This window comes from Pristiophorus japonicus, chromosome 2, assembly GCF_044704955.1.
Source record: "Pristiophorus japonicus isolate sPriJap1 chromosome 2, sPriJap1.hap1, whole genome shotgun sequence".
Classification (NCBI taxonomy): Eukaryota; Metazoa; Chordata; class Chondrichthyes; family Pristiophoridae; genus Pristiophorus; species Pristiophorus japonicus.
The window spans coordinates 232,397,219-232,421,138 of NC_091978.1; the positions used below are offsets into that span (position 1 = coordinate 232,397,219).

A 23,920-nucleotide genomic window follows, 5' to 3' on the forward strand; every position below is an offset into this window, starting at 1 on the left:
CCTCCCTCTCCTCTCACCCTCCCTCCCCTCTACCCTCCGCTCCTTACCCTCCCTCCCTCTCCTTTACCACACCCTCCCTCACCTACCCTCACCTTCCCTCTCCTTTACCCTCCCTCCCTCTCCTTTACCCTCCCTCCCTCTCCTTTCCCCTTCCTCCCTCTCCTTTCCCCTTCCTCCCTCTCCTTTCCCCTTCCTCCCTCTCCTTTCCCCTCCCTCCCTCTCCTCTTCCCTCCATCCCTCTCCTCTCCCCTCCCTCTCCCTTCCCCTCCCTCCATCTCCTCTCCCCTTCCCTCCCTCTCCCTCCTCCCCCCCTCCCCTCTCCCCTCCTCTCCTCTCCCCTTCCCCTTCTGTCCCCTTCCCCTCCTCTCCCCTCCCTCCCTCCCTCCCCCTCCTCTCCCTTCCCTCCCTCCCCCTCCTCTCCCTTCCCTCACTCCCCTCTCCCTTCCCTCACTCCCCCTCCTCTCCCTTCCCCTCCCTCCCCCTCCTCTCCCTTCCCTCCCTCCCCCTCCTCTCCCTTCCCTCCCTCCCCCTCCTCTCCCTTCCCTCCCTCCCCCTCCTCTCCCTTCCCTCCCTCCCCCTCCTCTCCCTTCCCTCCCTCCCCCTCCTCTCCCTTCCCTCCCTCCCCCTCCTCTCCCTTCCCTCCCTCCCCCTCCTCTCCCTTCCCTCCCTCCCCCTCCTCTCCCTTCCCTCCCTCCCCCTCCTCTCCCTTCCCTCCCTCCCCCTCCTCTCCCTTCCCTCCCTCCCCCTCCTCTCCCTTCCCTCCCTCCCCCTCCTCTCCCTTCCCTCCCTCCCCCTCCTCTCCCTTCCCTCCCTCCCCCTCCTCTCCCTTCCCTCCCTCCCCCTCCTCTCCCTTCCCTCCCTCCCCCTCCTCTCCCTTCCCTCCCTCCCCCTTCTCTCCCTTCCCCTCCTCTCCCTTCCCCTCCTCTCCCTTCCCCTCCTCTCCCTTCCCCTCCTCTCCCTTCCCCTCCTCTCCCTGCCCCTCCTCTCCCTTCCCCTCCTCTCCCTTCCCCTCCTCTCCTTCCCTCCTCTCCCTTCCCCTCCTCTCCCTTCCCCTCCTCTCCCTTCCCCTCCTCTCCCTGCCCCTCCTCTCCCTTCCCCTCCTCTCCCTTCCCCTCCTCTCCCTTCCCCTCCTCTCCCTTCCCCTCCTCTCCCTTCCCCTCCTCTCCCTTCCCCTCCTCTCCCTTCCCCTCCTCTCCCTTCCCTTCCCTCCCCCTCCCCCTCCTCTCCCTTCCCTCCCCCTCCCCCTCCTCTCCCTTCCCTCCCCCTCCTCTCCCTCCCCTCCCTCCCCTCTCTCCCTTCCCTCGCTGTCAGAATCACATAGACACTGACAGACAGAGAGAAAGAGAGACACTGACGGAGACCGAGAGAGACACACTGGGGGGCCCCCTTCCCAGCACGCTGTTGGTGGGGTCCCGGTGCTGCAGTCGGTGAGTAGAAACTAAGTTTTTATTTATTGATTTTTACATTTTTTTTTATTTGTTAATTTTTTTGATTGCTTTATTAATGTATTTATCATTTATTATTGATGATGGCTCTTTATTTGTAAAACTGAAGTGTTTAATGTTTGTAAACTTCCCTTCCCAGCCGCCCCCCTCCCCCCCCGTTCCCTACACCTGATTTGTAACCTAAACCTGATTTTTCACCTAAACCTGATTTTCTAAGTGTAGGCAAAGTTTTTCTAAGCATACAAAAATCTACACGTACTCCATTCTAAGTTAGTTTGGAGTATGTTTTCACTGCCTAAACTTTCAAAACGGGCGTAAGTGGCCAGCCAAACTGAAACTGTTCTAACTGACTAGAACTGGAGCAAACTAAATGCCGAGAATTGCAATTTCTCAGTTAGTCCATTCTAAACCAGTTGCTCCATAAAATTAGGAGCAACTCAGGCCGAAACCTGACCCCAATATGTCAGTGCAATCATCTACAATAAGGTCATGTATGGCACGGGACACGTTCACAAGTGAACAGTCTGAAGGGAGCTGTGGAAAGGGGTGGTGATTGTCGATCCTCTGGCAAAGTATACAAGGGTTGGAGGGGTAAGTCGGACGGAAAGGAGGTTGGTAAGATTATCTCCCAGCAGGTGCGCTGGGCGGAAAGGTCTGCAAGAGAGTATGATGGGGCAGTGTAGATTGCTGCTCGGAAGGAGGCACCAATAAGTTCCTCAATGGACCCGTCACAGAATGCTAAGAAGTAGTACAGGGAAGCTATGGGTTGAAAAAGATCTAATTGCAGACTAACAGGATTAACTGACTGATGGAAGGTCAAGGTCCTCGATCCAAATCATCTCGTGCATGGTCACTATGTAAATTACCCGCTATATGCTGGCATGAGAGTGCACAAAGTGAAACCTCTCAATTGTATTATTTTATCTTGCGAATAATAGATGATTAAGACAGCTGCAACACAATCAATATATCACAGGCTCAAGAGCAAAGCCTCAGTGGTTTATTGACTCCTTTAGAACCGTGGAACTGTGTTACTGCTTTAAACATAATCAGCGTAATTATTCTCACATTCTTCGGCAAGCAAATGCCTGATGATCACTAACCTTTTTAACCTTCAATTTCATATCTAGTATTACTATATATTCCACATTGCTAGAGTCAGATTAAAGTACATAAACAGAAATGTGACGGGAAACAAGAATTTTACAGAAGTATAAGTTGTCCTAGTGTCAGGATTTTCATTATCAAGATTCTTAGCGTTTTATCTTCTATTTCATGATGTTATAAAACTCAATTGGGAAATTAAATGAACTACTTTTGTGTCTTAATATGTAGTGTTGCTGATGTCAAAATTGTTTTACTGGAAAGTGGATTAGCATGTCAAAGTAAATGTACCAATATTGCTCTAAACGTACCAATATGAATAACTCTGACCTTTAATCACATTTAAATTGTTTTGATTTATTTCTTTCACTTTCAATAGTTTTATCTCCAATGCTTTCTTTTATGTGCAATTTATTTGAATAGGGACAGCAGATTGTGTGCAGCTCTGCCCATTCATCATATACTGCTGCAGTGGAATATTGTGATTTTACACAGGTTCTGTTTTACACAAATAATTAAGGAAAATAGTGAATGCTGCAAATGTAAAATAAAAAGGAATAATTGCTGTAAATTAGTTAGCATCTGAAAAAAAAATACATTATAATCTTTCAAGTAGTTCCCATCAGAACTATTATTGTCTATGGTGAGCCCTTTTTGTCAACTGATCAAAGCAAAGAGAATGGGAAAACAACAATGGAGGTCAAAATTAATGACACCTAAGACAGCAAAATATAAAGTTTCTCCACCTATGAATAGATTTTAAAATGTAGGAAGCAAGTGAAAAGGACAGGAACACAAAAGTAATCTTTCAAACTAGTAGTTCTAAATCAGAAAACATAGTAACATAGGACATCTGAATGACTGGCAACATAGTTACAATAATAATCCCGTTTTTGGCTGTGTGGGGGCAGAGCCGGGGGCTGGGAGCACGTAATCCGGACTGAGTGACAGTTGCACCAACGAATGGGCGATCCGGGCTCGCCCAGCCTCACAACCAATCGGGACAGGGAGCGATGGGGCTGCTCCAATGAGGAGGCGGCAGTGGATGCGTCGGGGCCAATGGGCCCGAGCACGGGGTATGAGGTCTCCCTGGGTGTTGCTGCGGAACCGGCGGCGGCCATCTTCCAGAGGAACATGGAGAGTCTGCTGAAATCGGTTCCGCACACAGTGGTGTTCCAAGACGACATCTTGATCACTGGTCGCAACACCACCGAACACTTGCACAACTTGGAAGAGGTTCTCAAGTGACTGGACAGAGTGGGACTCGGGCTGAAACGCTCAGTGTGTTTTCCTGGCGCCAGAGGTCGAATTTCTGGGGAGAATGATTGCAGCGGACGGCATCACATCCACGGACTCCAAGACGAAGGCCATCAAGAATGCGCCCAGACCACAGAATGTGATGGAGCTGCGTTCATTCCTGGGACTACGCAAGGGTGCCGACTAGGTTTAGGGTAAATCTCAAGAGACAGCCTTTAACAAGGCCAGAAACCTGCTATGTTCTAACAAGTTACTTGTATTGTATGACACATGTAAATGTTTAGTACTAGCTTGTGATGCATCTTCGTACAGGGTCGGTTGAGTGTTACAGCAAGCCAATGGGTCAGGCAAACTGCAACCGGTTGCATATGCGTCCAGAAGCTTATCTAAGGCTGAAAAAGCCTACAGTTTGGTTGAGAAAGAAGCATTAGCATGCGTATATGGGGTTAAGAAAATATACTCCGGTTTGGACTCCAGTTCGAGCTCGAAACCGACCACAAGCCGCTCATTTTGTTGTTCTCAGAAAGCAAAGGTGTTAACACCAGTGCTTCATCCCGCATCCAAAGATGGGCACTAACGTTATCTGCCTATGACTATGTAATCCGCCACAGACCAGGCACTGAGAACTGTGCGGATGCCCTCAGTCGGCTACCATTATCCACCGGGGTGGAAATGGCGCAACCCGCAGACTTGCTCCTTGTAATGAATGCTTTTGAGAGCGAGGGGTCACCTGTCATGGCTCGCCAGATCAGGACCTGGACTAGCCAGGACCCGGTGCTATCACTAGTAAAAAGTTGCGTCCTCGATGGGAACTGGTCGGCGGTCCCAGGGGAAATGCAAGCCGAAATTAAGCCGTTCCACCGCTGCAAGGACGAAATGTCCATCCATTCGGACTGCTTCCTAATCGTGTAATTTTGCCAAAAAAATGGCAGGGAAACGTTTATACACGGCCTACACAGTACCCACCCAGGCATAATCATGATGAAGGCTATCGCCAGGTCGCACGTTTGGTGGCCCGGCATTGACTCGGAATTGAAGTCATGCGTTCACCAGTGTAACACTTGCTCATAGTTGAGCAACGCACCAAGGAAGGCTCCACTGAGTCTGTGGTCATGGCCCTACAAACTGTGGTGAAGGGTCCACGTAGATTTCGCTGGCCCCTTACTAGGAAAGATGTTCCTAGTAGCAGTGGACGCTTACTCTAAATGGATTGAATGTATAATAATGACGTCATGTACATCCACACTGACACCATTGAAAACCTCCGGGCCATGTTCGCCACCCATGGTTTGCACGACATCCTTGTTAGTGACAATGGACCATGCTTCACCAGCTTGGAATTCAATGAGTTCATGACCCATAATGGCATCAAGCATGTCAAGCCCGCACCCAACGGTCAAGCGGAACGGGCAGTCCAAACCATCAAGCAGAACTTGAAACACATGACGGACGGTTCCCTGCAGACCCGGTTATCTCGGATTCTGCTCAGCTACTGCACGCGACCCCACTCGCTTACCGGGGTTCCCCTGCAGAATTGCTAATGAAGAGAGTACTCAAAATCAGGCTTTCCTTAGTCCACCCGGATCTCAATGATCATGTAGAAACCTGACAGCACCGGCATAACATGTACCACGATCGCGCGGCTGTATCACGTGACATTGAGGTCAATGACTCTGTGTTTGTTCTTAATTATGGTCATGGTCCCAAATGGGTTGCTGGCACTGTGGTAGCCAAGGAGGGGAATAGAATGTTTGTAGTCAAACTTTCGAATGGACAAACATGCAGAAAGCACTTGGATCAGACCAAACTGCGGCTCACTGACAACCAAGAACAGTTTGAAGAGGGCATTACCCTCAGTGATTCACCCACACACTGCCAACCAGCAATCGACCTCGCGGTCAACCACGAGGATGAACCCACCATGCCCGACAGTCTGATCAGACCAGCCACATCGCAGTGCAGCAATGATCCGACCGACTCACCCACGCCAGGACTTCAACTCAGGCGATCAACCCACGAACGCAGAGCCCCTGGTCGCCTCAACTTGTAAATAACTTGTACGTAAGACTTTGGCGGGGGGTGGGGGGGGGAATGATGTTATGTATGTAAACACTACCAATGTGTAAGACTTGCCACCAGGGGGCGCACCTGTGAGAGACCTAAGGGTTACCTGCACACCCTGGGCAAGCAGGTATAAAAGGCAGATTACCATGCTGCCTACTCACTCCGGAGTTACAATAAAGAGACCAAGGACACAACAGTTTGAGCTTAAGATGTACAGTCTTGTGGAGTTATTCTAAACTTAAAACAATGTGTATCTGGTCTGTTATAGATTCAGCACATGTACAGATGCGCTAGAGTACAAGGGCTGGACACCAGTGAAGGACTCCTCTTGTTTGGCAAAGAGCATTTCTACGTGATTGATGGCTTCACAATGACTGCCACCAGGGAAATCCGTGACATTGAGACGCTGCCTCTGAAGTGAGCATATGTCATTCATTTGGTTACAGTATTGACTAAATGTTTACTGTAGTCTCTAACATGTATATTTATTGTATACCTTTAAAATAAGCAACTACATCCATCTATTTGTGATTATGCCTATTAAAAATACACTGCCTATTTTAGTTTTCACTTATCTGAGTAAATTACAATGGGGGAGGTTAGTTCCTTTCATCTGTGATTTGTGAATCTGAAATGTTATCTATAAGTTTCTCATCAGCTCATAAACTACATAGAGATGTCTGTGATGGCCAAAAGGGTTATACAGGTTACATGGTAAACAAAAAAACATTCACTGGGAATGTCAGCTCTATTTGGATATATTCCTGGAAATTTCATCACATGACCTCTAACCGCTCCACCCAGTCACCAAGCTCAAAGAAAATGGAAAACATACACAACTTTAATGCCTTAATGATTTTTCTCCTGGGTTCTTGTAGCAGTATCCGGGAGATTAATCTGTAATTCCTGCAACATTTTTTTTTGGCATACTTGGGACCCCCCAAAAAATGGGCGTAACTCTTCAAGTACGCCAAAAAAAAGCTTTGGAGAAAATTGAGCCCATTACTAGTAACTCTTCAACATGCATTCTCCCATTCGTCATCCTGTAGAATCTCAGTGCTAATAATCGTGTTCCAACTAGTTTTTGTTTTAAGTTATGTATTAATTTGTAAAAAGTAACAATTTTTTTTTTAAAGTCTAGTTTCAATGTTGCTTTTCTAATAATTATCAATGTGATATAAAGAACTGTGGGGAAGAATGTTATGAGAGTAGCATTTTACGGTGGGGGAGGCAGGAGAGTGCCAGTATTAACAGGGGGAGAGAGATGAGGGGCACAAGTACCAATGTGAACTAAGGGAATTGGAGAAAGAAGATTACCAACATGAACTGGGGTAGTGGGGAGATTGATGCCAGGTTGGATTGAAGGAGAAGAGTACTAAAGTTCTGGGCGAGTTGGCGGAGGAAAGAGAGGCTTTGATAGGTAAGGCGTTGGCTGGGAATCTCTGTAAATCTGGTCCACTGGAAGTAGAATGCCACTAACTAAGGGCAGGAGGTTGGAAGTAAGAGAGTGACTCTGGAGGTATGTTTTGGGTAAATAAAACACTATATATTGTATTGAAGATTTAAATGTCGCTTCCATTTTTGTCGTCTTTCAACAATGGCACACACAAGTTTTTAAAATTAACCAGAATATCACTTTAATGTGAAAATTACAAATTTTACAGAAGGGTGTTTACTTTTTTCGCTTCAATACAAGTCAAGAATGCTGGAGATACCTATGGGTAAAAATTGCGTTGCGACCCGTTTGGGGACAGTAACATCTGTGAGGCGGGACATTCTGCGCTAGGCATGGAAATCCTTGCCCCGCTCGAAAAATTCAGGTTACCGCCCCCGAAAGGAAGTGGTGTACAAAAGAACTTGCTCCACTTCCTTCCTGGGGCAGTAGTGCGGCAGTCGGGTCGGGAGCACTGGGCCACATAGTGCTGCCGCATAGGAGGGGCTCTTCCCTTCACTGAAGAAAAACGGCAAAATATGTTTTAACATAGCCGCCACCTCCCCTTTAACTAGTGCCCCGCGAGCGGCCTGCAGCTAAACACCCGTGGAATTTAGTGGGAGTCATTAGTGGCGCCACATCTGGGTGAAAAGTCATTTGCACCCGGCCCTATAGTTTTAGTTACAAACTGTAATCTTTTGTTTTCACATGTCATAGACTTATCAGGATTCATCATAGGCAGTCCCTCGAAATCGAGGAAGACCTGCTTCCACTCTCAAAGTGAGTTCTCAGATCACTGTACAGTTCAATATGGAAATTACAGTCTCTGTCACAGGTAGAACAGACAGTCGTTGAAGGAAAGGGAGGGTGGGACTGGTTTTGCCGCAAGTTCTTTCCGCTGCCTGCGCTTGTTTTCTGCATGCTCTCGGCGACGAGACTCAAGGTGCTCAGCACCCTCCCGGATGCTCTTCCTCCACTTAGGGTGGTCTTTGGCCAGGGACTCCCAGGTGTTGGTGGGGATGTTGCACTTTATCAAGGAGGCTTTGAGGGTGTCCATGAAACGTTTCCTCTGCCCACCTGGGGATCGCTTGCCGTGTCGGAGTTCCGATTAGAGCGCTTGGTTTGGGAGTCTTAGTGTCGATCATGCAGGGAATGAGGACCGCCCAACGGAGCTGGTTGAGTGTGGTCAGTGCTTCGATGCTGGGGTTATCGAGAACACTGATGTTGGCACGTCTGTCCTCCCGGGGATTTGCAGGATCTTGCGGAGACATTGTTGGTATTTCTCCAGCGATTTGAAGTGTCTACTGTATATGGTCCACGTCTCTGAGCCATACAGGAGGGCGGGTATCACTACAGCCCTGTAGACCATAAGCTTGGTGCAAGATTTGAGGACATAGTCTTGGAACACTCTTCCTCAGGCAACCGAAGGCTGCGCTGGCGCATTGGAGGTGGTGTTGAACCTCGTCGTCGATGTCTGCCCTTGCTGATAGTGGGCTTCCGAGGTATGGTAAATGGTCCACGTTGTCCAAGGCCGCGCTGTGGATTTTGATGACCGGGGGGCAGTGCTGTGTGGTGGGGTCAGGTTGGTGGAGGAACTTTGTCTTTCAGATGTTTAGTGTAAGGCCCATGCTTTTGTACGCCTCGGTGAAGATGTTGACGATGACTTGGAGTTCAGCCTCTGTGCGCAGACGCAAGCGTCGTCCGTGTACTGTAGTTCGACGACAGAGGATGGGACGGTCTTGGATCTGGCCTGGAGGCGACGAAGGTTGAACAGGTTCTCACTGGTTATATAGTTTCATTCCACTCCAGCGGGGAGCTTGTTGAGTGTGAGATGGAACATTGCAGCGAGGAAGATGGAGAAGAGGGGTTGGCGCGATGATGCAGCCCTGCTTGACCCTGGTCCGGACGTGGATTGGGTCTGTGGTGGATCCGTGGTCAGGATCATGGCTTGCATGTCGTCATGGAGCAGGCGGAGGATGGCGACAAACTTTTGGGGACAGCTGAAACGGAGGACGACGCTCCAAAGTCCCTCGTGGTTAAGTGTCAAAGGCCTTTGTGAGGTCAAAGAAGGCCATGTACAAGAGTTGGTGCTGTTCCCTGCATTTCTCTTGCAGTTGTCACGCCATGAAGATCATGTCCATTATACCCCGTAGTGGTCAGAATCCGCATTGTGACTCTGGGAGGAGCTCTTCAGCCACAGGGAGAAGACGGTTGAGGATTCTAGCGATGACTTTCCCAGTGGCCAACAACAGGGAGATTCCTCTGCAGTTGCCGCAGTCGGACTTGTCCCCTTTTTTAAAGATGGTCACAATTACGGCATCTCTGAGATCTCCAGGCATGCACTCCTAATTCCAGATGAGAGAGATGAGGTCATGCATTTGTGCCAATAGTGCCTCTCTGCCATACTTTAGTGCCTCCGCGGGGATTCCATCTGCTGCTGATGACTTGTTCTTGAGCTGACGGATGGCCTTTTCTACCTCGTGCAGAGCTGGGGTTTTGTTGAGATGGTGGCGGGTAGCATGTTGCCGGACGGAGTCGAGGACACGCGTGTCAAAGGCAGAGTCTTGATTCAGGAGATCTTTGAAGTGCTCCTTCCAGCAGGCCCTGACTGCCTCAGTGTCCCTGATGACTGTCTCGCCGTTCTTGGCCAGCAGTGGGGTGGGGCCTTAGGTGCTTGGGCCGTAGGTGGACTTGACTCTGTTGAAGAATCCTCGCAAGTCATGGTTTTCGACCAACTGCTGACTGTCCTGTGCTTTCTCCACCCACCATCTATTCTTTAGGTTGCGGGTTTTTAATTGGACCTCGGCCTTCAGCCGTCTGTAGAACTGCTTTGCTGCTCCCGATTTGGGTTGTTGCTTCAGGTTCAGAAATACCCTGCGCTTGCGGTTTATTAGCTCCTGGTCATTCTCATCAAACCAGTCCTGGTGGTTCTTGGTTGAGTGACCGAGAGTCTCTTCGCAGGCACTGGTCATGGTGACCTGGAGGGCAGACCAAGCGTTGTGGGCACTCTGCGTCTCGGGGTCAATGAGGGTCGCCACGTTAGCAGTGAGGCGCTGACTGTATAGGGCCCTCTTAGCTGGGTCTTTGAGTGTCCCAGCATTGATTTTTCTGCGGCATTGCTTCTGTTGCCGTCGTCGCTTTGGGGCTATATTAATGTTGATGATGGAATGGATTAGGCGGTGGCCTGTCCAGCAGTCGTCGGCTCCTGTCATGGCGCGGATGATGCGCACTTCCTTGCGATCCCTCGCTTGAACGATGACGTAGTCGCGCAGGTGCCAGTGCTTGGAGCAAGGTTGTTGCCACGATGCCTTGTACTTGTCCCTCTGGCGGAGCAATGTGTTGGTGATGACACCATCTCAGCAAAACCCCAGCCCTGCACGAGGTAGAAAAGGCCATCCGTCAGCTCAAGAACATCAGGAGCAAATGGAATCCCCGCTGAGGCACTAAAGTATGGCGGAGAGGCACTAATGGTGCAAATGCATGACCTCATCTCTCTCATCTGGAAGGAGGAGTACATGCCTGGAGATCTCAGATGCCGTAATTGTGACTATCTTTAAAAAAGGGACAAGTCCGACTGCGGATGGTCACCAATAGTTATCAGGACTATTCTTTGGTTGTTAGCTTTCAAGAGGCTGTGTCTGCTCTTTAGATGTTGGCCAGCTTTGGCTTGTTTTCTAGGTTCACATGTATGAGATGAGATTGTGAACTTAAAGGGGAACGTTGTGTAGATTTACACTGTACCTCATTTATATTTCTCTTGGCCTCCATCGGCTTCTGGAATTCACCTTGTTTTAATCTCTACTGTTGCTGTTAGTCTTCCTCCCCACATGTTCATATTAATGTTCGCAGTGAGGACTCTTAACATGGAGTCTTGCAATACTAATTTAAATGAATTAATATTGTGATGTCTTCAGGAATCATTTTTTATGCCACGGTCAAATATTTTGTTTACAAAGTTTTACATTTGCAATCTTTACTGGTGTTATCAGTTTTTAAACGTACAATCTGAATGAGGAGAAAGGTGTATGTGATTCATAAATTTAGCTGGTCTTGTTCAAGAAGAAGCATATTCTGTCATACCCAGAGTTAGTTTATTTTTCCTCTGAACTTTTTAGCATGCATGAGCCTATTATCCCCAGAGGAGCACGGCAAGGACAGAGTCAGCTGAAGAGGACTTGTAGTAAATTTGCCTATGAGGACATCAAAGAAGTGCATAAGAGACGTTACCTACTGCAGGTTGAGATCATAGTCTTTTTTTTGATCAATCAATATTATTTGCTTATTTAGATCATTTATTTCATTCTACTCTCACAAATTAATCCCTCCTTCAGCCTATTGCAGTTGAAGTTTTCTCTGGTGATGGGCGAAACTATCTCTTGGCCTTCCAAAAAGGAGTTCGAAATAAAGTGTATCAAAGGTAGGAATAATAATTTTTGCTCTGTTGTTAAAAAAGTAGTAGGTGTGGGTTTAAATCATGCGGGGATTTGACAAGTTAAATCTGGGTAAGTCCAGATTTGATGTAAGCATACTGCATTTCCCCTTGTAAAACTTATTTTGGTTCTTTGATGTAACATTCTGCAATAGTTTTTTAAAATTAAAATAGTAAATAATTGAATCATTTTTGTTTTTTTGCCTTAATGCTGAATGTCCATAACTTTTCAAATGGGTAGAATTTCTATTTAACATTCACAAAGTATACTGAATGGTGTAGAGTATAGTTAAAGAAAAGTGCACGGTGATGTAACTTCATTTGCTTTCTATTCTCTATAAAGTATTTTATTTTGGTACAGGAACAGCTACAGATCACAAGGCTAATTCCCATGCAAAGTGTTTAATTCAATTATCCTTAACAAGAAACACTAACCTAAATGTTGTACTAGTTGATTTGTACATCTATACAGACCATGAAATGAAAGTAGTTCAGTTGGTTCACAAATGGTCATGTGAAGACCTGTTGCTTCATGAACTGTTTTTTTTTGTAATCTTACTGTGGCAATAAACAAGAATGCTTACATAATACATTTAAAGTGATTCAATTCCATGTGTTACCACAATGAGTATTAATAAATTGATATAACATTGATTTATTTTTTCACTTTAACTTTCTTTACATGCATCCCTCATGTTACTTGAATGTTCCGTGTTTCAGTAAAGCTCAGTAACTTAATTCTTTGAGGCTAATTGTTGTGCAAAGGTAATTGCTTCAGTTTACTGCATTATATTTGTGTTTCAGATTTTTAGCTGTGGTTCCCTCCTTGACTGACAGTTCTGAGTCTGTTTCTGGCCAGCGCCCCAATACAAGTGTGGAACAAGGGTAAGGAGAGCTTATCACGTCCTGGGATTTTCTCCGTCTTTTATCAGTTGCTTCTTTAATGTTTTATGAGGTTCTACTGTAAATTGATAGACTAGAAATTGTTTGCTTGTGATCTCATACTTTTCTTTAATTCCGAGGAAAGCCTTCATTTGTTGACCTTGAGAAGGCAGTGGTGAGCTTTTTAATTTAACTGTCTCAATCAAAACTGTTGTGTATGGAGAAAGAGTCAGACTGAACACTGAGAGCTCAAAGTAAAGTGTGACCCTAGTCTTTTATTGCAGGTCTCCAGAGTCTCTCTAACCTGCGAAGCCTCCTTAAATACCTGTGCTCCCAAGGGATTATGGGATTCCTTGGGACTCCAGGGGATGAGCCCTCTGGTGGCTGTATAGAGTAAATACAAGTCCACATATATAACAAAAACTATCAAAAATGTAATAAATATTTGTGTTTACATGAAGATAGCAGATCGGTTGATTGATTTTCCTCAGCTACTGTTGACATTTTAGAACCATTCCATGCCAATGGAGGATAACTCTATGTTCTTCCTTTTAAACATTGAGCAACATTGTGTAGAAATTACAAAGGTGCCAACTGCAATGGTTATCACAAAGGTAAATTCTATTTTTAAATCTCTCTTCCGCCCCCTCCCCCCACCCCTCCCCCCAAACTTAATTTAAATTATTTTCATCATTTTAACTTAAATTGACTTTCTGGCACCCTTGGGAATCGCCATACTGTTGAGAAGGTAGACGGGCATCTTGCGATTATTCTGTAGCAATTTTGCACCAAATGGCTGCACTATCTGGCTTCTCTTTTTGTAAAGCCCATCTTCTCTCCTATCTTGGATTCTTCAGATGGTTGCGTCGTAGTTGGTATACTGTGTGCAATTTTATTGAAGCCTTAGAAAAGGATGCAGTGTAGACTCATTAGGATAACAGGGATGAAAAACACAAGGGTACATTTTCCACTTTTGCAGTCCTGGCACATTTAAATTAATTTGCAAAACAGGTGTACAATCTTCTGCATCCAAAATTCAAGTAAGTGCTGCTTTGTGCTGGGAAAACAAAATTGGAAAATTACCCCTTCAGTAATGTTAAGAAGCTGGAAAACCAGAAATTTCCTAAAGTGGAGTTTAAGGAAGGATCTAATTGAAGTATTCAAAATTACAAAAGGGATGCGAGGGTAAATAGTGAAAGTTTATTTTTTTTTAAAATTATTTGCATTGGATGATGAATCGGTAACAAAGTGATATAAGCCCAAATTTTACCTCAATGGTGGGAGTCATGCAATTGGGGCCCAAGCCGGATGGCAAACTGACCCTGTGCTGTATCAGACTCGGGAGATTTAATCTCCCGGGACTCATCTGCATAGCAAAAGGTAAGATCTGGCTGCTTGGCTAAGAAAAAGGAACTAGGGGACATGATGAGCAGGGGTGCTTGGAACCATGTCAAGGGGTTGGGAAGGAGCCAGAAGTTGTCCTCCATATATGTGGACCACTTATCCCAAAATTGGATAACAGATTAAGGCCCATAATTTCTGGCCCCTACGGGCATGCACGCAAAGTGCATGCGCAAAACCCCGGAACATACGATCTGTTAAGAATCTTCTTGACAGATCATCCGCGTCCCCGTGAAAAGGGCATCCGCGGGCGTTGCCCAGCGAATATCCATGAAATTCTTACGCCTGCTTTCACCAACATAAAAGTTTTTTAAAAAAACATAATACATTTTTCAATCATTTAAACATTTTTTAAAACCCTGAACAATAAGGTAAGGTTATTTTTAGCCCCTTTTAAAAAAAAATTAAATATATTTTTCAAAAAATTTAATTTTTGTTTTAAATATTTAATTACATTGTATTTTAATTCATTTTGAATATGTAAAAAAAATATTTATTTGATGTGTACATGTATGTTTTGGGCTATTCCCATTCATGCTTATGGGGATTTTGTACATACGGAATCCCTATAAGCATGAATGGGGATTCCCTTTCATTCATTGGACTGGCCCACGTGATCCCGGAACGGCCCAGGACCACGAATCTCTGTACCTCCTGGACCACCAGGTTCACGGGTCGGAGGCATTTCTTCTTGAGGTACTTTGATTTTGTTTCTGTTTTTTTTAATGATTCTTAAGTGCAAAGTAAAAACATTTTTGTGTTATTTGTTCCCAGGTCCGGTTTACTTAGTACATTGGTTGGAGAGAGGTCTGTAACACAAAGATGGGAGGCAAGTAATAATAAAATGATGGCAGGATAGAAAGCTCGACCAGATGATCTAACATTTGTAATAGTGACCATAGTGTGAAAAAAAATATACAAGAAAGTTAATGAGCTTATCTATATTCATGCTTTCAGAAAAATCTTAATATCTCCCGATTGCAGCATTTTGTTGTTTCTTAAATTTTTCCAAGGTTTTTGCCTTTAGTCCTCTATCTGAAAGCCTATTGCACATGTTGATCACTCTGTATGAACAAAAACGTCCTGATATGAATCTTAAAATTACTTTTTATTAGTTTGAACTTTGTCACCTTGTCCTACTCTCACAATTTAACTTGAAGTAATATTCTTGATTTATTTTAACATCTTATACATCTCTAAGATCATAGGGACATAGGAACAGGATTAGGCCATTGAGCCCTTCAAGCTTGTTCCACCATTCAGTGAGATCATGGCTGACCTGCGACCTAACTCCATAAATCACCTTTGACCCATACCCCTTAATAACTTTGGTTAACAAAAATCTATCAATTTCAGATTTGAAATTAACAATTGATCTAGCATCAATTGCCATTTGTGGAAGAGAGTGCCAAACTTCTACCACCCTTTCTGTGTAGAAGTGTTTTCTAAGTTCACTCCTGAAAGGTTTGGCTCGAAATTTTAGACTATGCCCCCCGAGTCCTAGATTCTTCAACCATTGGAAATAGTTTCTCTCTCTACCCTATCTGTTCCCCTTAATATTTTGAAAACTTCTATCAGATCACCACTTAACCTTCTAAATTCTAGGGAATACAACCCTAATTTATGTAATCTCTCCTCTTAATTTAACTCTTGGAGTCCAGATATCATTCTGGTAAACCTACGCTGCACTCCCTCCAAGGCCAATATATCCTTCCTAAGGTGTGGTGCCCAGAATTGCTCACAGGTGTGGTCTAGCTGCAGCATAACTTCTATCTCCTTGTATTCTAGTCCTCCAGATATAAAGGCCAGCATTTCATTAGCCTTTTTGATTATTTTACTGTATTTGTTCATGACATTTTAATAACCTATATACCCGGAGCCCCACGTCTTTTTGGATCTCCATTTTTTTTTTTTTTCCACCATTTAGAAAGTACCCTTTTCTATCCTTTTTAGGTCCAAAGTGGATGACCTCACATCTGCCTACATTGAAATCCATTTGCAACAGTTTTGTCCATTCACTTAATCTATCGATATCCCTTTGTAATTTTATGCTTTCATCTACACTGCCTATCTTTGTCTCATCTGCAAATATGGCTTTCAATGCCATCATCAAAGTCGTTAATAAATACTATGAATAGTTGAGGCCCCAACACACAACCCAGCGAGACACCACTAGTCACCTGCCAATTAGAGGACCTTCCCATTATCCCTATGTTCTGTCTCCTACCGCTCAGCCAATTTCCTAATCAGGTCAATAATTTGCCTTCAGTTCCATAGGCTTCCACCTTGGTTAACCGTCTCTTTTGGGGGACTTTATCAAATGCCTTCTGCAAGTCCATATAAATAACATCCATAGACATTCCCCTGTCCACTACTTTAGTCCTCCTCAAAAAATTCAATTGGGTTTATCAGGCGTGATCTACCTTTCACAAAACAATGCTGGCTCTCTCTGACCAACTGAAAAATTTGTAGGTGTTCAGTCACCCTATCTTTCTAGTAATTTCCCGACAACAGATGTTAGGCTAACTGGTCTATAATTCCCTGGTTTCTCTTTCTCACCATTCTTAAATAGCATTGTGACATGTGCAGTTTTCCAATTTAAAGGAATGGTTTCTGAATCGAGAGAATCATAGAAATTTACAGCACAGAAGGCGGCCATTCGGCCCGTCGTGTCCATGCCGGCCGACGAAGAGCAATCCTGCCTAATCCCACTTTCCAGCTCTTTGTCCGTTATGGGACTTCAAGTGCATATCCAAGTACTTTATAAATGCTATGAGGGTTTCTGCTGCTTATCACCCTTTCAGGCAGTGAGTTCCAAGCCCCCACCGCCCTCTGGGTGAAAATATTTCTCCTCAAATTCCCTCTAAACCTCCTACCAATTACTTTTGCCCCCTGATTATTGACCCCTCTGCTAAGAGAAATAGGTCCTTCCTATCCACTCCATCTAGGCCCCCCCCATAATTTTATACACCTCAATTAGGTTTTCCCTTGGCCTCCTCTGCTCCAAAGAAAACAATCCCAGTCTATCCAATTTTTCCTCATAGCTATAAAATTCTCCAGTCCAGGCAACATCCTCGTAAATCTCCTCGATACCCTCCCTGGTGCAATCACATATTTCTTTAATATGATGACCAGAACTGCACACAGTACTCTAGCTGTGGCCTAACTAGTGTTTCATACAGTTCAAGCATAACCTCCCTGCTCGTATATTCTATGCCTCGGCTAACCAACGCAAGTATCCCGTATGCTTTCTTAACCACCCTATCTATCTGTCCTGCTACCTTTAGGGATCTGTGGACATGCACGCCAAGGTCCTTCTGTTCCTCTATACTTCTCAGTGTCCTACCATTTATGTATTCCCTTGCCTTGTTAGCCCTCGCAAAATGCATTACCTCACTTCTCCAGATTGAATTCCATTTGCCACTGTTCTGCCACCTGACCAGTCCATTGATATCATCCTGCAGTCTATAGTTTTCTTCTTCATTATCAACCACACAGCCAATTTTTGTATAATTTGTAAACTTCTTAATTATACATTCAAGTCTAAGTCATTGATATATCCCACAAAAAGTAAGGGACCTAGTACTGAACCCCACTGGAAACAGCCTTCCAGTCACAAAAACACCCATCGACCATTACCCTTTGCTACCTGACTGAGCCAATTTTGGATCCAACTTGCCACTGTGCCTTGGATTACATGGGCTTTTACTTTTGTGGCCAGTCTGCCATGTGGGACCTTATCAATAGCCTTGCTAAAATCCATATACACTAATCAGAACTTTGGAAGATTATAATAGGGCCATCTGCAATGTGCTCACCGACTTCCTTTGAAACCCTGGGATAGAAACCATCTAGTCCTCGGACTTGTCACTCTTTAGTGTCATTATTTTCTTCATTATTATTTTACTTGCATTAATTTTATTGAGTCCCTGTCCCTGATTCAATATTAGTTTCCTTGGAAATTCAGGTGTGCTATCCTCTTCCTCTAATGTAAATACTGACGCAAAGTAATTTTCAACAAGTCTGCCATTTCCTTGTTATCATTGACAATATCACCGATATCAGTTTTTAAGGGGCGACCTCTCCAACACCTGCACTCCCAAGCTGAAAAGCCTACCTTTCTCCAGTCTGACCGTTGATACTAGGATCAACCTCATGCCTCTTCTTTGCTCAGTCTCCAGCACTTGAATGTTTCTCTTGTGTTTCAGTCACTAGAACTGGACACAGTACTCCAGGTGTAGTCTGACTGGTCTAATCTGTACAATTTGACTATGACGACTTCTCAACAAATGTTCTACTATTTTGTTTTTGTAACTCAACATTCTTTGTTTGATTGTTGCTCTGGTTGGACATTTTTAGAATTAATTCTACAAAGATATGCGAGTAAGCTTGCAGGAAACATAAAAACTGACTGCATAAAGCTTCTACAGATATGTGAAGAGAAAAAGATTAGTGAAGACAAAATGTGGGTCCCTTGCAGTCAGAATCAGGTGAATTTATAATAGGGAACAAAGAAATGGCAGACCAATTGAACAAATACTTTGGTTCAGTCTTCACTAAGGAAGACACAAATAACCTTCCAGAAATATTAGGGGACTGAGGGTCTAGCGAGAAGGAGGAACTAAAGGAAATCCTTATTAGTCAGGAAATTGTGTTAGGAAAATTGATGGGATTGAAGGTCAATAAATCTCCAGGGCCTGATAGTCTGCACCCCAGAGTACTTAAGAAAGTGGCCCTAGAAATAGTGGATGCATTGGTGGTCATTTTCCAACATTCTATAGACTCTGGATCAGTTCCTATGAACTGGAGGATAACTAATGTAACCCCACTTTTTAAAAAAAGGAGGGAGAGAGAAAACAGGGAATTATAGACCGGTCAGCCTGACATCGGTTGTGGGTAAAATATTGGAATCAGTAATAGCAGTGCATTTGGAAAGCAGTGACAGGATCATTCCAATTCAGCATGGATTTATGAAAGGGAAATTATGCTTGACAAATCTAGAATCTTTTGAGGATGTAACTAGTAGCGTGGACAAGGGGGAGCCAGTGGATGTGGTGTATTTAGACTTTCAAAAGGCTTTTGACGAGGTCCCACACAAGAGATTAGTATGCAAAATTAAAGCATATGGTATTGAGGGTAATGTACTGACGTGGATAGAGAACTGGTTGGCAGACAGGAAGCAAAGAGTAGGAATAAACGGGTCCTTTTCAGAATGGCAGGCAGTGACGAGTGGGGTACCGCAAGGTTCAATGCTGGGACCCCAGCTATTTACAATATACATAAATGATTTAGACAAAGGAATTGAATGTAATATCCCCAAGTTTGCAGATGACACTAAGCTGGGTGGCAGTGTGAGCTGTGAGGAGGATGCTAAGAGACTGCAGGGTGACTTGGACAGATTAGGTGACTGGGCAAATACATGGCAGATGCGGTATAATGTAGATAAATGTGAGGTTATCCACTTTAGTGGTTAAAACAGGAAGGCAGATTATTCTCTGAATGGTGACAGACTAGGAAAAGGGGAGGTACAATGAAACCTGAGTGTCATGGTATATCAGTCATTGAAAATTGGCACACAGGTACAGCAGGTGGTAAAGAAAGCAAATGGCATGTTGGCCTTCATAGCAAGAGGATTTGAGTATAGGAGCAGGGAGGTCTTGCTGCAGTTGTGCAGGGCCTTGGTGAGGCCACACCTTGAATATTGTGTAGAGTTTTGGTTTCCTAATCTGAGGAAGGACATTCTTGCTATTGAGGGAGTGCAGCGAAGATTCACCAGGCTGATTCCCGGGATGACAGGACTGACTTATGAAGAAAGATGGGATCGACTTGGCTTATATTCACTGAAATTTAGAAGAATGAGAGGGGATCTCATAGAAATATATAAAATTCTGACGGGATTGGACAGGTTAGATGCAGGAAGAATGTTCCGGATGTTGGGGAAGTCCAGAACCAGGGGTCACAGTCTAAGGATAAGGGGTAAGCCATTTAGGACCGAGATGAGGAGAAACTTCTTCACTCAGGGAATTGTGAACCTGTGGCATTCTCTACCACAGAAAGTTGTTGAGGCCAGTTCGTTAGATATATTCAAAAGGGAGTTTGATGTGGCCCTTACAGCTAAAGGAATCAAGGGATATGGAGAGAAAGCAGGAAATGGGGTACTGAAGTGCATGATCAGCCATGATCATGTTGAATGGTGGTGCAGGCTCGAAGGGTCGAATGGCCTACTCCTGCACCCATTTTCTATGTTTCTATGACATCTAGGTCTCTTTCAGTTCTGTACTTAGCTATTTCATTTATTTTTCCTTCTATGTGAAATATTTTGCATTTGTCTGCATTAAGTTTCACCTCCCCATAAACATATGTTGTACAACTCATTGTAAATTTCTGAACTGCCTCCTCTGATTCCATTGCCTCTCCCACTCTGCATGGCAATATAACAACAACAGAACATGCAGCAAAAGTTTCATAATGCCATCACTCAATCAGTGTCAAGTTAGGCAGTGTCACTGAATCAGTAGTCAAGTTAGTTAGCATCTAAAATTAAAAATTAGATCTAACTTTCGTCACTTTTGATTATTTACCGAATATGTGCGATGAGGGTCATGACATATATCCCACTCTTCGCGCTGAGGAATCATAGAAAATTACAACACAGGAGGAAGCCATTCGGCCCATCGTGTCCGTGTCGGAAAGCATTCCGTATGCCTTTTTAACTACGTTATCGACGTGTTCTGCTACCTTTAAGGATCTGTGGACATACATTACAAGGCTCCTCTGTTCCTCCACACCTCTCAGTATCCTCCCATTTATTGTGTAGTCCCTTGCCTTATTGCCCCTCCCCAAATGCATTAACTCTCACTTTTCTGGATTGAATTCCATTTTCCACTTTTCTGCCTAACTGACCAGTTCATCAATATCTTCCTGCAGTCTAAAGCTTTCCTCCTTACTGTCAACCACACGGCCAGTTTTTGTATCATCTGCATATTTCTTTATCATGCCCCCTACATTTAAGTCAAATCATTATTATATGCTCCAAAAAGCAAATGACCAAGTACTGAGCCCTGCGGCACCCCACTAGAAACAACCTTCCAGTCGCAAAAACTCCCGTCAACCATTACCATTCACTTCCCACATTACAACAGTGACTACACTCCAAAATGCTTCATTGGCTTTAAGCACTTTGAGATATCCAGTGGCTATATAAATGCAAGTCTTTCCTACCATTGAGCCAATTTTCCACTCTACCTTGGATCCCATAGGCTTTTACTTTTTGATCAGCCTACCATGTGAGACCTAGTCAAAAGCCTTACTAAACTGTTTCTTCTAATTATTTTTTTGTACTGAACGGGCCACAAAATCATTTGAGTGCGACCTGATTTGTCCGTGGGCTAATTTTACAGCAACAACAACTTTTACAATGACAAAAGCAACCAATTAAAAGCATATATTGTAATGCCATATTGCCACCCTACTGTCCCAAATCATGAGGCAATCAGACAAGCTCTCATGAAATCATTTGGTTTATAAATGTCATTAGTGGCTATATTTAATATCTAACAGGTCACAGCTCCTACAAAGCATATATTGCACGTGTCTTGTGTTACATTTTGCTGTCAGGTGTCTCATAAAAGTTAATCATAACATCTTTGGGCCATTGTTTGATTAGGATATATAATAATAGAGATTAGTTGGGACAATGGTGGAGCAGGACAAAAACAGATGGATCAGGACTCATCCCATGTGAGGTGTTAATGGCAGATTGGCCAGAACAATAGATCCCCACCGAAGCTAACACATTAGCAACTGTTAGCACGGTCACATTAACTAAGAATGTCCAGGTCATTTCCTGTTCCTTTGCAACAGCAAACATCAGGTTAGATTGATTAGAAACATAGAAAATAGGTGCAGGAGCAGGCCATTCAGCCCTTCTAGCCTGCACCGCCATTCAATGAGTTCATGGCTGAACATGAAACTTCAGTACCCCCTTCCTGCTTTCTCGCCATACCCCTTGATCCCCCGAGTAGTAAGGACTTCATCTAACTCCCTTTTGAATATATGTAGTGAATTGGCCTCAACTACTTTCTGTGGTAGAGAATTCCACAGGTTCACCACTCTCTGGGTGAAGAAGTTTCTCCTCATCTCGGTCCTAAATGGCTTACCCCTTATCCTTAGACTGTGACCCCTGGTTCTGGACTTCCCCAACATTGGGAACATTCTTCCTGCATCCAACCTGTCCAAACCCGTCAGAATTTTAAACGTTTCTATGAGGTCCCCTCTCACTCTTCTGAACTCCAGTGAATACAAGCCCAGTTGATCCAGTCTTTCTTGATAGGTCAGTCCCACCATCCCGGGAATCAGTCCCACACAGGAGATTAATGTGCAAAGTTAAAGCACATGGGATTGGGGGTAATGTGCTGACGTGGATTGAGAACTGGTTGTCAGACAGGAAGCAAAGAGTAGGAGTAAATGGGTACTTTTCAGAATGGCAGGCAGTGACTAGTGGGGTACCGCAAGGTTCTGTGCTGGGGCCCCAGCTGTTTACATTGTACATTAATGATTTAGACGAGGGGATTAAATGTAGTATCTCCAAATTTGCAGTTAAACCAAACAACAACAGTGTCCCAAGGCGCTTCACGGGAGTATTATAAGAACATAAGAAAAAGGGCAGGAGTAGGTCATATGGCCCCTCGAGCCTGCTCCGCCATTTAATACGATCATGGCTGATCCGATGATGGACTCGGGTCCACTTCCCTGCCCACTATCCATAACCCCTTATTCCCCTATCGTTTAAGAAACTGTCTATTTATTTCTGTCTTAAATTTATTAAATGTCCCAGTTTCCACAGCTCTCTGAGGCAGCGAATTACACAGATTCGCAATCTTCTGAAAGAAGAAATTTCTCCTCATCTCAGTTTTAAATGGACGGACCCTTATTCTAAGATTATGCCCTCTAGATTTAGTCTCCCCTATCAGTGGAAACATCTTCTCTGCATCCACCTTGTCAAGCACCTTCATAATCTTATACATTTCGATAAGATCACCTCTCATTCTTCTGAATTCCAATGAGTAGAGGCCCAACCTACTCAACCTTTCCTCATAAGTCAACCTCCTTATCTCCGGAATCAACCTAGTGAACCTTCTCTGAACTGCTTCCAAAGCAAGTATATCCTTTCGTAAATATGGAAACCAAAACTGCACACAGTATTCCAGGTGTGGCCACTCCAATACCCTGTATAACTGTAGCAAGACTTCCCTGCTTTTATACTCCATTCCCTTTGCAATAAATGCCAAGATTCCATTGATCTGATCACTTACTGTACCTGCATATTATCCTTTTGTGTTTCATGCACAAGTACCGTCAGGTCCTACTGTACTGCAGCACTTTGCAATCTTTCTCCATTTAAATAATAACTTGCTCTTTGATTTTTTTTTCTGCCAAACTGCATGACCTCACACTTTCCAACATTATACTCCATCTGTCAAATTTTTGCTCACTCACTTAACCTCTCTATGTCCTTTTGCAGAATTTTTGTGTCCTCACATTGCTTTTCCTCCCATCTTTGTATCATCAGCAAACTTGGCTACGTTACACTCAGTCCCTTCTTCCAAGTCGTTAATGTAGATTGTAAATAGTTGCGGTCCCAGCACTGATCCCTGCGGCATCTAGTTACTGATTGCCAACCAAAGAATGAACCATTTATCCCGACTCTCTGTTTTCTGTTAGTTAGCCAATCCTCCCTCTATCCATGCTAATATATTACCCCCAACCCCGTGAACTTTTATCTTGTGCAGTAACCTTTTATGTGGCACCTTGTCACATGCCTTCTGGAAGTCCAAATACACTGCATCCACTGGTTCCCCATTATCCACCCTGTTCGTTACATCCTCAAAGAATTCCAGCAAATTT

General features: G+C 44.3%; 1 protein-coding gene across 1 annotated transcript in view; it reads left to right on the forward strand.

Moving 5' to 3' along the window:
- wdfy3 (WD repeat and FYVE domain containing 3) overlaps positions 1-23,920 on the forward strand; it is a 690,816-nt gene that overhangs the window by 564,611 nt on the left and 102,285 nt on the right. The window contains exons 46-50 of the mRNA XM_070871062.1: positions 6,139-6,287; positions 11,418-11,538; positions 11,634-11,719; positions 12,536-12,616; positions 14,789-14,843. Of these exons, the coding sequence (XP_070727163.1) occupies positions 6,139-6,287; positions 11,418-11,538; positions 11,634-11,719; positions 12,536-12,616; positions 14,789-14,843 (492 nt within the window). The remainder of the gene's footprint in view (positions 1-6,138; positions 6,288-11,417; positions 11,539-11,633; positions 11,720-12,535; positions 12,617-14,788; positions 14,844-23,920) is intronic.